The sequence below is a fragment of the Pteropus medius genome, unplaced genomic scaffold, assembly GCF_902729225.1.
Source record: "Pteropus medius unplaced genomic scaffold, Ma_sr-lr_union100, whole genome shotgun sequence".
Lineage (NCBI taxonomy): Eukaryota > Metazoa > Chordata > Mammalia > Chiroptera > Pteropodidae > Pteropus > Pteropus medius.
The window spans coordinates 29462889-29478237 of NW_024349800.1; the positions used below are offsets into that span (position 1 = coordinate 29462889).

The window sequence follows — 15349 nt, forward strand, 5'->3', positions numbered from 1 at the left end:
AAAAAAAAAACCACTCATTTCCCTGATTCTCCTCAAGACTAAAATAGATGCCTTACTACTTAGATAGCACTACATGGTGATATTTTTACCCAGTTAATTATTTTCCATAAAGCAATCATTTTGGTATATGAACATTTAAAGTTAGATATGCAGATAACTTAGCTATTTCAAATGTTTCATAGCGACATGCAAATATTATGTAATTATATATTGCCATATAAAGTATCTCAAAAATTAAAAAAAAAAATCCTGCATACAACTAGTTTTAAATTAGAGTGGCATGATCAAAAACATGAGCACATGTAGTTGTTAAGCACCAACACTAAACAGATGGTCCAAGAGGATACATAACAGTTTTACAGTCAGGGTAGAAGAGCATAAAGCCATTAAAACTATCAGATTTCTGTTTCTAATAGATATTAGTCAATGAATAAGTAAAGACGTAATCTTTGGTTGTACCGGGACCAAGTCTTAGAAAATTAGTGTTGTAGAATTGCTTACTTTTCCTTTATCTTTTACCTTATTTTAAAAATTACTGTATACAGTGGTAGATAATATTATTGCCTGTTTATTGAAATTAATGCATCTTGTCATAAGTAGGTCATTTATAAATGTGAAATTGCTTGAGGCCCTCTTTTGCTGCCATGTTGCATTTAACTCCTGGCTGGACAAATTTAAGCTATATTGTTAGATTATTTGCCTCTACAACATTTTTTAGTTTTTATCTTATAAAAGGAACTGGTTGATTTGAGATTATGTTAGTTTGGAAATAGCTATGTGTGATTAAAAAGGTACTTGCTCATATATTACATATGTATGATTCAGTAGCTCTTTTATTTAGGACAAAGATAAATTTTTTTTTTTTAAAGGTGTGTTTTCAAAGGGAGCTTAATCAAAACTTCCTGTTCTGAATCAATCTTTGTTTAGCAGTTTAAGTATTAAACATGAAGGAAAAACAGAATACTTAGAATACTTAATAAGACCACAAATTTTTTAGAGAATTCTGGAGTCATACTGTATCTAGTTTGTTTAAATTACTGTATGTACTGCAACTTTTACTGTATAAAGAAATAAACATTAAATTGCATGTGAGAATGGAGTGCTTTCTTTCTTTACATAGCATATATACTTTTTACAGAAGAAATTTTTTATGTTGTTTTATTAAGTTTATGCGTAGTCTCACATGTGCTATGTGACTCTGAATCCCTAGCATCGAATCCTACGTACATAGCCTCATTAAATGTGCTTCGGCTAAGTAACAGTCAGATACTATTACTTATTTTTTCCTTAGAAGGAAATAAAATGGCCAAGCTTCATAAAACAAATTTTTCATTTTTTCCCCCCTTTAAAAAAGTTTTACATAGTTAAAGGATTATTTAATACCAAAAGGTTCATGATGAAGAATGGGTATCCCTTGCCTTAACCTTATTCATATGTCAGTTGTTCTCCAGAGCAAAAACTTTTAACTTTTTAAGCAATTTCTTGTCATTTATCCCCATATACTATAATGATAATATGCCTACCGTAGTATTTCTTGATTTATCCCTTTTAAACATTACCTGTTGACTTCTGATAATGATAGATGAGATTTTAGCTCTTTTTATGCCCCATCTCTATTTCTTTTTCTTTGTTTTTCTAATATGTTTATTACAAGTTTAAATCAGTAATCAGCATTTATATTAGTATAACTACATAATGTTTCCTGCAGAGATAGGTGGTATATAATTATTGCATAATAAATACTGTTTTTCCTGAAATTATTAACTTTCTTGATTTGCATAATTTCCAGTAAATCTGTCCTTAAATATTCAAATATTTTTAATAAGAGTGGAGATTAGGACTTTTCAAGCATTTTCTCCTGAAGTTAGTCCCTCTCACATTAAGAGGATCACATTCTTGGGGTGAAAGGGCCTGCTTTCCATGATCTTAACATATGTCAATTTGACCCTAGCTCAAATTAGGCATGCATCAAATGGGAAACCCAAGCCTTGTAATTGAAAGTTTATTGCTCTCTAGGTCCAGGCCTGGAGTGCTTAGCAGTTATGTTGGTATGCACATCCTGAAAGTTTATAGATAAGACCAGTGATTCTAAAGAAATAGGAACTTTACATTGCTGTTTGCATACTAAAATAACTTGCAATTGATACAGTGTAGATTAGAAACTGAACTGCGGCTCTGAGTATCTAGGTATCAGCCTCTTCTGCCAAAGAACTCCACTATTCTGTTGGATTTCCTAGTGAGTCTACTAGATCACAGAAATATACTCATCCCATGTATTATAGCAAAGATTTTTAAACACGTAGCTTATAAAAGGATGCAGCAAACTTACATTCTTCTATCTTTGAGATCTCTGTTGAATATGAGGTTAATTAAGGTGTTGAAGTACTTTTCCATACATTTTTCAAAATACTTTTTCTAGTTTATCTAAATTGTATTTTTCACTTTTCCCCAAATTCCTAGTTTCATTTGAAACCCTTAGTATATAAAAACTAAACAGTTTCCTTTTTTTATATTCAGAATTGTCTTAATTTGTTATAAGCAATCTTTCTCAAAGACTGAAAAACTTAATATAAAACTTATAAAAATTTTTTATGAAAAAAATTCTTAAAAGATTTTGAGCAGCCCAAAATTCTAAATTCTTAAAACTTGGTAATTCTTAGAAGACCTTTAGGCAAAGGAGACTACAAAACCTTTTGGGCAACTGAATAAATTTCAAAATATCATATGAAGAATGTTAAACATAAAATGTTAAACAAAACTTTAATACCTAATTTAAAAAAAATCAATTTAGAAAACAAACTTGGTAGCAACTCTGTCAAGGACAAATATAATATTTTTTTTACAAAGGTAATATTTGTAAAAAATTGAGAATGAAATCATGCATGATTATTAGAATACTAGACATCCATCCCAAAGTGTAATCTAAATTCTATATTGTCATGCAATAACGGGTTTGCACTATAAAATTGCAGGTTTTTTTAGTTTTTATACATTTTCAGTTGTAATATTGAAGTCAGATATTTTTGTCAGAATTAAATACGTAGGCTTATAATAAAATTTCACTGTAATAAACAGATTGGGAAAGAAAATGATTACTGTGAAAACAATTAGGAATATGCTCAAATAGTACAATAAAAATGATTTATACACGTGGGTTTTATAGATAACATTGCTCAAACCAAGCTATTAGTCTTATTTTGTTTGTTTTTCTCAATGATCCTGTTAAGAGAAAAGGCTGAAAGAGAGTAAAGGAAAAAAAACGGTAAGATCGTAGGTAAATTACTATTTTGGACTTTGATTTTCTGATTTATAGTGAAACTAGATAATCTCTAAAGTATTTTTTAGATCTAAATGTTATCAGTATATAAATAGGAGACATTCATGGTTGAGAAATACATGAGAGGATTCAAATATAGAGTTAAGAAAATAGAAATAAGATAGAAGGCTAGAGAGGAAAGATATTTACAGACTATGATTGCAAATGAAATTTCCATAACTTTTGGTAATATACCTAACATTTTTGTTACTAAAGTTGTTCCTACTTTCTTCTCCCAAATGTACCTGTAGATACATTGTTGTCCACAGTGATAGCTGGACTTAACCTAAGCTTTTATACATTCAGTAATATGGCCATATCAGGTACTCAATGAGTATTTGACTAACTTATTGACTAACTTATTGACTAAAAGTGTACCAGAGTTGATTATATAAAACATATAATCATGGATTTTAATCATGACTTCCTGACCATGTGGCTGTCTGCCATGACACATGATCTGACTAATGTGATATAGTCTCCTTGTTTTTGTTAGTAACTAGTTCTAGTTGGTGCTTTTACCTCAGAGAACTACTTTTCAGGTTACACTCTCATTTCCCTTTCACTGTTCATTATTTCCCTGGCATTAAGCATAAATCAGTCAGGGGTCAGATTTAGCCTGCCTTACTACTGTTCTCCCTTGTCTAAAGATCTCAGGTTATTGTTTAGGACTCTGTTATTCAACCAATCTATGGGACACAAACCTTAGTGTCTATTCCAGACTGCCTAGTGAGTTGTTAGCTCAGAGAATGTCATCTCATGACTCTCATTAGAAAGCAACAAATTTTAAAACACTATGCTTAGGATATATGCTATTTTTACAGGTAAAAACATGAAAAATATGGCCTCTGTCAGAAGCTATGGTTTAATGAGAAGTGAGAGGCATAAACGCAATTAAGTATTAGAAGACCTATGATAGAATTATGTGCCCCCAAGGGGATAGTGTTATACTGTGTGGTGGAGCTGATATGAGTAAATAGTCTAGGTTTGTGAGGCTGATTCAGTATTAGAAGAAACAATGTAATTCACTACGTTAACATATTAAAGGAGAAGAGTCAGATGAGAGTAGATACGGAAAAATTGTACAAAATCCAGCACCCATTCAGATATTGAATAGGAATAGGAGGGAACTTAACTTGAAGGAAGGTATCCATCAGAAAATTATGACAAACTTTATGCATTAATGATAAAACATTAAAAACAGTCCTGTTAAATTTGAGAACATAAGGATAGCTCTTATCTCCATTATTATTTGTTAATGCAGTGAGTAAATAGAAATGAGATGTAGATTGGAAAAGAGGAGTCAACTGTCATTTGCTGATTTTTTTTTTTTTTACCTAGAAAACCCAAGAAAATTACCTGAGTACATTTTGAAAGATGGGTAATCAGAAGTGCAGTATATGAAAACTATAGTTTTCCTGACGTATACTAGCAATAAGTAGGTAGTGTAATGGAAAACAAATCCATTTGAGAAACAAAACCCAAGTAAGAAAAAATTTTTTAACTTAAATGTATAAGATCTTTGTGGGGAAATTCAAAAATTTTACTAATGTAAATGTCATTCTTTAATCAAATTAATATTAACAAAATTCTAATAACTCTCAATGAGGTTTTTCATAGAACCTTATAATAAATATCCTCAAATTCTTAGAAAAGAGCATTATGTATTTTTAACCAAGACAATTTAGAAAATGAAAACAAAAGAGGAGGGCTTGTTCTAATAGACTCAAGATAATAATAAAGTTATAATCATATAAAAAAGGTTTTACTGACATAGGAATAGACAAATGGATAGATAGAATAGACTCTAAAAGTAGAGATCAGTGGGGAGTGATAAACTGTAATAACTGGTGTTGGAATAATTGATTATCAATATGGAAAAACTGCAAATTATATTCAAGAAGACCTCAAAGAGCACCAACAGACAAGCCGTTAGAATAAGAAAGTTTAGCAAGGTTTTTAAAGATAAGAGCAGTAAACAAAAATTGATAGCATTCATATATCAGTAATAACCTATTAGCAACTATATTTTTAAAATATTGCATTCACTCTGAAAGTGAAAACCAGAAGGCATTAAAGAATGTATCTAATAAAAGGTCTTCCTAGAAAAAATTATAAAGTGGTTTCAAATAATAACTCAATTATGGATATGGCCCCAAAAGCACAGGCATCTAAAGCAAAAATAGACAAGTGGAGTTGCATCAAATTGAAAAACATCTGTACAACAAAGGAAACAATCAACAAAATGAAAAGGCAACCCTCAATAGTCATCAAGGTAATTATAATAATAGATTATGATCCATTGAATATTATAGGGAACCATGAGTGTACTGATATAAATAAACTGAAGACTGGTGAAGATCAGATTGTTGCTAAAGTTTCAGTGTGTCCTCACAAAATACTTAATAATTACAAAAGAAAAATAGTAACCATGATAGAGGAAACTGGCAGATACCAGTTTAATCAAGTGATAAAGGTAAATGTCATCGGTAATGTGACAAATCAAAATCATGTACCATCCCTTAGGATGCATTGAAAAGAACACAGCATCTCTTCTGTGTTTTTCCTGTCAAAGATACATAACCTGAATTTATGTATGAGTCAGATACATTCTAATAAGGCATACCCAATTGAAGTACATTCTGTGAAATCACTGACACTGTAACCTTTTAAAGTATCTAGGTCATGAAATTCAAAGAAAGACAAACTTCCAGGCTGAAAGAAACTAAAGATTGCAATTCAGACTATTGAATGCGAAGTGTGATTCTGAACTAGGTTCTTTTATTTTAACGGACCTCCATTTATTATTTGGAACAACAAACTTGATTGGATTCTAAAGATTAGATGGAAGTAAATCTATCATTATTAATTTCCTGATTTTGATAGTTATGAGTTTGTAGAAAACAAACACTCAGGGGCTATTTGGATCAGGTTAGCAACTTATTCTCACTTGTGGTTTAGGAAAACATCTTTGTTTGTCCATGCAACATTTCTATATGTTTGATGTTGCCCCATAGGGCACTTCGTCCCCTTTGTTCATTTCAGTTTTCTCTCTCAATCTCAATCAATCTCTCTCTCTGTTTTTTTTTTTTTATAGCTATGTCTTTAAGTTTACTTATCTTTTATTTTACAGTTTACTTTCTATAGATAAGTACATGCAATCCACTTTTTAATTTCATATATTGTATTTTGTAGCTTTAGAAGTTCCAGTTCAGTTTTTTTAAGTCTCCATTTTCACTACATAATGTTCATGTTTTTCTTTAAGTCCTTTAATATATTTATCATAGCTGTTTTGTTCCAATTTTAATAAATGTGCTGCTGAAACGAGCACTTATCATAGCTGTTTTGAAGTCTTGTTTGCTATCTCCATGACTGCTGTCATTTTTGGGTCTATTTCTGTTGACTGTTTCCATTTTCTTTCCTAGTCATGAGTCACATTTTTTCGTTTGTTTCTTTACATGTCTAGTAATTTTGATTGTATACTGGACATTGTTATTAATTACATTGTGAAATGTTTGGGTCTTTTAAGGAGTGATGAATTTTGTTTTGGCAGATTGTCAACTTGTAATCAGCTTAATCCTTTAAAGGCTTGTTTTTAAGTTTTGTTAGGGAGGTTCTGGCATAGCTTTTACTCAATTGCTGGTTTATTCTTCTAAAACATGACTCTTCTGAGGTCTCTACTAAATGCTCTGGGTGTTTGTCAAGTTCTCGCCTTCCCTTTGGTCAGAACTTGAATTCCTCTCTGCACTTTGTGATCTTTGGGCGTTACTCAGCATAGAGCTTTCCTGTACTTGTTCTCTGCTCAGCTTTGTGGAGTTTTAGGGTACATATGCACAACTTAATATTTAGCCAAAATCTTAAGGTCATATTTTTGGTGCTCTTTGTTAGTATAGCTTTCTTCTCTCTAATATTTTTCAGTCATTTCAATCTCCTTAAACTTCAAGCTTTGTCTCTTCAAGTTCCATGAGACTTGGGTTACCCCTCCCAATAGCTTATTCTGGAAAGTGCCTCACTATTTCACTAGAGAGAGCCTACCTAGGGATTATAGCTTTGCATTACCTGTTGTACAGAGTCTGAAAGCAATTATTGCATATGTTTTCTACAGTTTTCTGGTTCTTTATGGCAAGAGGGCAAGTTTGCTCTTCCTTCCTATTTGATATTTTAGTTTACTTTGTATTATTTTCTCATCTAGTGGTATGATCAATCTCAGTGTAGATGGTGGAATTGATCCATTGTTGGGGATTGACTGTGTGAGTATGGTCAAAGGACAGAAGGATCAATATTTTCTGAGTGCTAGCAAGAGAATAGTTGAAGCAAAGCAATAGTTCTCAGTGTATGGTTTGAAGATCCTTTCAGAGGGTCCATAGAGTCTTCCTGCTTCTATATGTCTGTGTGAAGCTGTGTTTTCTTTATATATGTGAACCAAAATAACACAAAGAATAGATGGAATGCAGAAATAAAGATGAGCATCAGCCTGTTTACAAAAATTAAACTAAATGTTAAAGAGATTTGTAAAAATAGTAAAACAATGCTGTTCTCTTCACTAAATTTTTTTAAATTTAAAAATTTTATCTTTTAAGATATTTAAAATGTACATAGTGGTGATTTTATATATATACATACACACATTGTGAAAGGATTCCAGATATACATATACATTGTGAAAAGATTCCCACCATCTGGTTAATTAACACAGCTATTCACATTTTTATCTTTTCTATTCTCTGTATTTAGGAGTTTGACTTTTTTTTAAGATTCCATATATAAGTGAGAATAAAGACAGTATTTTTCTGTCTCTGGCTTATTTCATTTGGCATAATGCCATCAAGATCCATCCATGCTGATGCAAATGTAGCAGGATTTCCTTTCTTTCTCATGACTGAATAATATTCCTGTGTGTGTGTACGCGTGCAATCTTTATTTATCTGTTGATGTACACTCTGGTAGTTTTCCTATCTTGGCTTTTGTAAGTAATGCTGCAGTGAACATGGGAGTACAGTATCTTTTTGAGATCATGTTTTCTTTTCTTTTGCCTTATATATCCAGAAGTGGGGTTGCTGGATCATACAGTAGTTCTTTTTTAAATTTTTTGAGGCATCTCCATAGTGATTGCATCAATTTACATTCCCATCAACAGTGCACAAGAGTTCCCTCTTCTTCACATCCTCCTCACCTTGTTATCTCTTGTGTTTTAATGATAGCCATTCTAATAAGTATAAGGTGATATCTCACTGTAGTTTTGATTTGAATTTCCCTGATTAGTGATGTCAAGTACCTTTTCATGTACCTGTTTCCCATTTGTATGTTTTCTTTGAAAAATGTCTATTCAGTTTCTCTGCCCATTTTAAAATCAGATTTTTTTTTTTGCTTTTGAGTTATACGAGTTCTTTATATATTTTGGATATTAATCCCTTATCGGATGTATGCCTTGTAAATATTTTCTTTCTTTCCATAGATTGTCTTTTCATTTTGTTGACTGTTTCCTTTGCTGTACAGAGGCTTTTAAGTTTGATGCAGCCACATTTGGTTTTTTGTGTTGTATTTTTTTGTTTTGTTGCTTTTGCTTTTGGTGTCATTGAATTTTTCATTCTTAACCGTGGCCTATTTTTTTTCCAGTTTCTGTTGCCTCAAAATCACTGAATCCTTTGCTTTCATTAAATCTACAAAGTTTATTCAAGATAAAAGTATTAACCTGTGTCATCACTTCATTCTTTAATTTTTTTGGGATATTGACTTTTCAAATATAGCCCTCATTTTCCAGTGAGATGATATAACATTTATTGATTATTAGCCCATATTTCATTTTATTTAATTTTGGCATGGCAAGGTGAACAGTTTAATGCTGGATAAGGGTTGGGAGATTTGTTTCCATTAGAATATACTGGCTTTTAGCCCATATTTTGTGATCTTAATTTAAATAGATTTATTTTGGGTAATGGAAATATATATATTCAAAAAAATAAGAAGTTAGAAAGACAAAATGAGAATGAAGGACAACATCTGACTTATGTTTCAAATTTATTTTGCCACTGTCTTAGAAATATCAGATGCATTATTATGAATTAGAAACACAGAATACATGTCAAAGTAATCATCCTTTTGGATCATCTCTCAATGCAGATGTATGTACAATTCGCTTAAAGAAAAAATGTGCTATGTGATTATTTTTAGTCATCTGTAGTTTGATAAGTATATTTTAGTATGATTTTAGTTTAAACTTTATTTTTTTATTTCTTACAGTAATCCTAAATCTGAGAGTCAGAGAGTAAATAAAAAAGTCAACAATGATGCCTCACTTAGAATTCATAATCTGTCTATTTTGGTGAGACAGATAAAATTTTATTACCAGGTAAGTGTTCTTTTTTTCATCTAGTATTTTAATAACTGCTTGCATTTTCACATTTTTGTGTTATTTAGTATCAGTCACCTAACATTTACTAACGCTTATTGTATTCCACGTACTAGTCTGTTTGATGAAGATAGAACAGTAATAACAGTTTATTTCTTGTGCATTGTTAAGACACAGGCAACTCATGGACATGGGCAATGGACTAGTGGTTACCGAAGGGGAGTGGGGAGGTATGAGGTAGACGGGGAAATTTTAAATCATTTCTTCAATTAAAAAAATTAATTAACTAATTAAAATTATAATAATAAAAAATAAAACCTAATATAAAGTTGTCATTTTCAACAAGATTAAAAAAGAGATACAAGCAAGCACATCATAATTATCTAATTTTACAAATATTACATTTTATGAAGTTTTAAAACCAGTTCAGTTTCCTGAGAACTTGCATAGTATAATACTTTGTTAGACTACTTGAATTATGCTTTTGAAGAGTGTGCTTTTTATTGGTTTTCAAAACTTAAATCGGACATCTATTTCACAATTTAAATATGAGCATTCTCAAGGCTATCAGTATACCTCTAAGAATTGCCATAGCTGTGTCACACAAATTTTAGTGTGTTATATTTTTTTAATGTTTATTTCTGTGCATTTTCTAATTTTGTTATGATTTCTTATATTACCTATGAGTTATTTAGAAGTATGTTTTTAGATTTTTTAACATGGAATTTTTCAGGCCATCATTGATTTTGGTCAAAGAATGTGGTTTATATTGTACTGATTCTTTGACATTTGTTAATAATTACTTGGCTTGGCCTAGTATTTGTCAGTTATCATTAAAGTTTCATGTATATTTGAAAAAGATGTGTGTTCTCCAATTCTTTGAGTGCAGAGTCAGAGCAAGCTTGTTCGTTAATTTTATTATTCAAACATTTTCCAGCCTGATTAATTTTGTCTCTTGATCTATCAGTTATTGAGAAAGATGACTTGAAGTCTCCCATTATGATGATAGATTGGTCAAGTTTTCCTTTGTACACTTTAAAGCTATATTATTGGGAGCAAACGAGTTTAAAATTATTTAATTATTAGGGGAATTATACTATTTATCAATAATTGTTTCTACATATTTTTCTTTCTACTGGTTTAAAAGTTTTTCACTCTACATTTGTTCTTTTAGAGGCTACTCTTGAAATTACGTCCTTCATACTTATCCTAGCAAAGGCCTAAATTAATTAGTATCTTTTTTTATGGAATAGTACTATAACCTTAGAATACTTTTACTTCAAGCATTTCCTCTGTGACTTTTAAGCTGTTCTTGTCTTGTATTTTAGTTCTTTAAAAAAAAAACCAAACATAAATTAGATATTGAAGGTACTGTCAAATAAAATTAATGTTCCTGTAGATCAAGCTACATGTTTTCCTTTTTTCCTCCTCTCATGGTTTTCTTTTCTATCTCAGACCTGCCTTTGGGATCATTTTCTTACTGAAATATCCTTTAAATGTTTGTACAGAGAAGGCTTGTTGATATTAAAGTTTCTCAATGTTTATTTGTCTGAAAATATCTTACTTTCACCCTTATTCTTGAAATATAGTTTTGTTAGGTATGCAGCTCTAGGTTAACAGTTACTTTTCCCTCAGTGTTATGCAGATTTTATTCTTCTGTCTCTGGATTTTTTGTTGTTCTGAAGAGTCAAATGTCAGTCTCATTTTGTTCTTAAGTTAAACTGTCCTTTTTCTCTACTGGCTGCTAATTTTGTTTCTTCTAATATTGACTCTTTCTTATTCTCTTATCTGATATCCTTCAAATATTTCAGTTTGCTAATTTGCCTCATACTTGCCAAATCTGTGTTTACACACTGATTAAGTTTTGATTCTTAATAATTATGTCTTTCATTTTTTGAATTTCTGTTTGATTATTTTCATTTTTGTTTATTAGTCATCCTTTTAATTCCTCCATTTCTTTAGAAATTAAAAAAGTTCTGTTTTAGATTTTATGTTTGATAATTCCAAAAACTAAGATCTATGGCGATCTGAACTTGTCCTTTGTTTTCTCTTTGCTATTTCTCATGATGGTGGGTGGTGGTAGTGGTGGCAATGATGTGTGTGTGTGTGTGTATGCGCACACGCACACACACGTGCACATGCGCACAAATATATTTTAATTGTGAGCTCATTTTGGGGGCCAGGATTTATCTGTGAGAATACCTTTGTGTCTAGGCCAAGGATGCATTGCTTCAGAGAAGATTTTGTACAACCAACCCAGAACACTTTTGTGCAAGCAACTCTGAACCACTTTTAATTTATTTTAAGCAGCTTATATTATCTTGGAGGCAATACTTGTATACTGTAGAAAACTGAAAAAATGAGAAAATACAAATAGTTCCAGGGTCTAATAGAGATTACCACTATTTGTACTTCTGACTATATGTACTTCTGGGTCTCTTTTTCTACATTTGTGTATATATAAATTATGTATTTATGTGTTTACATATATATTTTTAAACTGGGACTACATTTTTGTAAATCCTCTTGATCTCTAGCAAATGCTAGGAAAAACAACTTCTTCCTTGCCTTCCTTTACAGGGTTCAGTTTTTTTCCCCCCAGAGTGGCTGCAGGATTTTTTTTTTTTAGATTTCAATTTATCCTTTTATTTTTAATTGTTTTAATTTATTTTTTATGATGACATTAATGAAATCCAGTAAGTTTCATCTGTATACTTTAACCGTAAGACATATATATATTTACAGTGTGTTCACTGGACATAGTTAGATTTTTTTCTGTCGCCACATGTTTGACTCCCTTTACCCCATCTACCTCCCCATTACCCCCATCCCCTACCCTCTGGTAACCACTAGTCTATAGTCCATGTCCATGAGTCTCTTTGTCTTGTTCATTTGTTGCTTTTCGGTTTATATCCCATGTATAAGTGATATCACATGATTTTCAACTTTTTGTCTGGCTTATTTTGCTTAGCATGATTATCTCAAGGTCCATCCATGTTGTTGCAAATGGTAGTATTTCATCTCTTCTTATGGCTGAGTAATATTCCATTGGATATATGTACCACAGCTTCTTTGGCCAATCATCATAGGACACTTCGGTCGCTTCCATGTCCTGACCACAGTGAATAATGCTGCTTTGAACATCAGTGTGCAAATATCTTTTTGGATATGGGTTTTTAAGTCTTTGGGGTAAATACCCAGTAGAAGGATTGCTGGATCATATATAGTAGATCAATTCTTAGTTTTTTGAAGAACCTCCATACTGTTTTCCATAGTGGCTGTATCAATTTGCAGTCCCACCAGCAGTGTTGGAGCGTTCCTTTTTCTCTGCATCCTCTCCAATATTTATTATTACTTGTTTTGTTGATTATAGCTATTCTAACAGGTGTGAGATGGTATCTTATTGTGGTTTTGATTTCCATTTCCCTAGTAGCTAGCGATGTTGAGCATCTTTTCATATGTTTGTTGGCCATTTGTATGTTCTATAGAGAGAAGTATCTTTTCAGTTCCTCTGCCCATTTTTGGATTGGATCGTTTGTTTTTTGTTGTTATTGAGTTGTATGAGTTCTTTATATACTTTGGATATTAGGTCTTTATTGGAGGCGTTGCTTGCAAATACATTTTCCCATTAGGATGGTTGTCTCTTTACCTTCTGACGGTTTCTTTTGCTGAGCAGAAGCTTTTTAGTTTGATGTAATCCCATTCATTTATTCTAGCTTTTACTTCCCTCACTTTTGAGGTCAAATTTGTAAAATCCTCTTTAAGTCCAAGGTCCTTGAGTTTAGTTCCCTTGTTTTCTTCTATGCATTTTATTGTTTCAGGTCTTATATTCAGATCCTTAATACATTTTGAGTTAATTTTGGTGTATGGTCTAGTTTCATTCTTATGCAGGTGGCTTTCCAGTTTTCCCAGCGCCATGTATTGAAGAGACTTTCCTTTCTCCACTGTATGTTTTTGGCTTTTTTCTCAAAAATTATTTGTCCATATAATGGGTTTGCTTCCCATTACTTCCGGACTCTCCATTTCGTTCTACTGGTCCTTGTGTCTGTTTTTCTGCCAATACCATGCCGTTTTGATGACAGTTGCTTTGTAGTATAATTTGAAGTTGGGCAGAGTGATGCCTCCAGCCTCGTTCTTTTTTTCTCAGGATGACTTTGGCAATTGGGGTCTTTTGTGCTTCCATACAAATCTGATAATTTTTTGTTCTATTTCTTTAAAAAAATGCTGAGGGGATTTTGATGGGGATTGCATTAAATCTGCATAATGCTTTAGGTAATATGGTCCATTTTAACTATGTTGATTCTTCCAACCCAAAAACATGGAATATCTTTCCATTTCTTTGTATCTTCTTCGATTTCTATTAATAGAGTCTTATAGTTTTCATTATATAGATCCTTCACATGTTTCGTTAGATTTATTCCTAGGTATTTTATTCTTTTTGTTGCAATTGCAAAAGGAATTATTTTTTCCACTTCTTTTTCTGACACTTCATTATTAGAGTATAGGAACACTATGGGTTTAGTTTTTTCTATTATCTTTTAACCAAGAATTATTTTTTTACTTTCTTTTGCGCCTTGTCATATATTATCTAGTACTCCTTGTTGCCAGAAATAAAAGTCTGTGCTAAATTTTTTATAAACATTTTTTAGCCCAAATGTTAATAGTGCCCAGAGGTTATTATTATTAATGATTTGATTTTTCTTGACTGCCACTTTTTTTAGAAATATCTGTAAGTATTTCATTAACATTTGCTAGATGACAAGCTGTACCTTTTTCTTTCTTTTTTAAATCTAAGTTTCAATACCAGTGGACTAATTGCTAGAAAAGATTGAGTATCCTAACATTTTTGTCGATATCCTTTTAGATATTTAAAACATGAAATATTACTGAGGCATGAAATCCTTTTTACCACTTCCCTATGCCTTTCCTTTAGAAGTTTACCAAACCATCTCTTCCTGCCCCCAACCCCCGCATGCTTTGATAAAATGTTTCTAAGGCACTTGTAAAATATCTTCAGAAATACTTCATCCATCTTATTTACATGATTGACTTACTAAAATTATTTTTTATTCTTATATACATAACCAAGATAGATATTGCCTGCTTTAATGTGACAGATTTCAAGTTAACGAAGTCCAAATAGATGCAGTTCTTGTCACCTGTTAAATTACCTATCTGTTGGAAAAATTAGATTTTTCCCCCAAAAGTCTTTCTAAAGCTATTAAAAATATTTTTTTATTTCTTATACATCCTTCAGAAAAAGTATTTGAGGTAAAATATTTGAGTATATTTTTATTGTTCTGACTCACAAAAGGAAAGTGAATTTGGATAGGTTAAAATTCACAAGTACATGTCTCCAAGTTTTTTGTTTTGTTTTGTTTTTTTAGTGGGATGGTAAGCATCATGGTCATGTTGCAAAAATGATTCCTATGGAGAAAGGAAAATTGACAGAATATTCTGTGATGATTGTTAGTGGGGGAATTATTTTAATGTATCTTTTGAATAATGCTAGGTAAATTCAAGTGTCAGTATTCTCTTTTTTTTTCTTTTTATGATTTAGAATATGTAAAAGCTCAGTGAAAATTATATCATTCAAATTTTCCTCTGTTTTGCTATTTTTTTATTGGATGCCAAGGCATTGGGGCTACAGTGGTGAACAGGACAAACCATGTCCCTATTCTCAT

General features: G+C 31.5%; 1 protein-coding gene across 6 annotated transcripts in view; it reads left to right on the forward strand.

Moving 5' to 3' along the window:
• Nucleotides 1–15349, forward strand: part of CCDC88A (coiled-coil and HOOK domain protein 88A) — a 109833-nt gene that overhangs the window by 16004 nt on the left and 78480 nt on the right. For all 6 annotated transcript variants that reach the window (XM_039887113.1, XM_039887112.1, XM_039887114.1 and 3 more), the window contains exon 3: nt 9557–9665. In XM_039887113.1, the coding sequence (XP_039743047.1) occupies nt 9557–9665 (109 nt within the window). The remainder of the gene's footprint in view (nt 1–9556; nt 9666–15349) is intronic.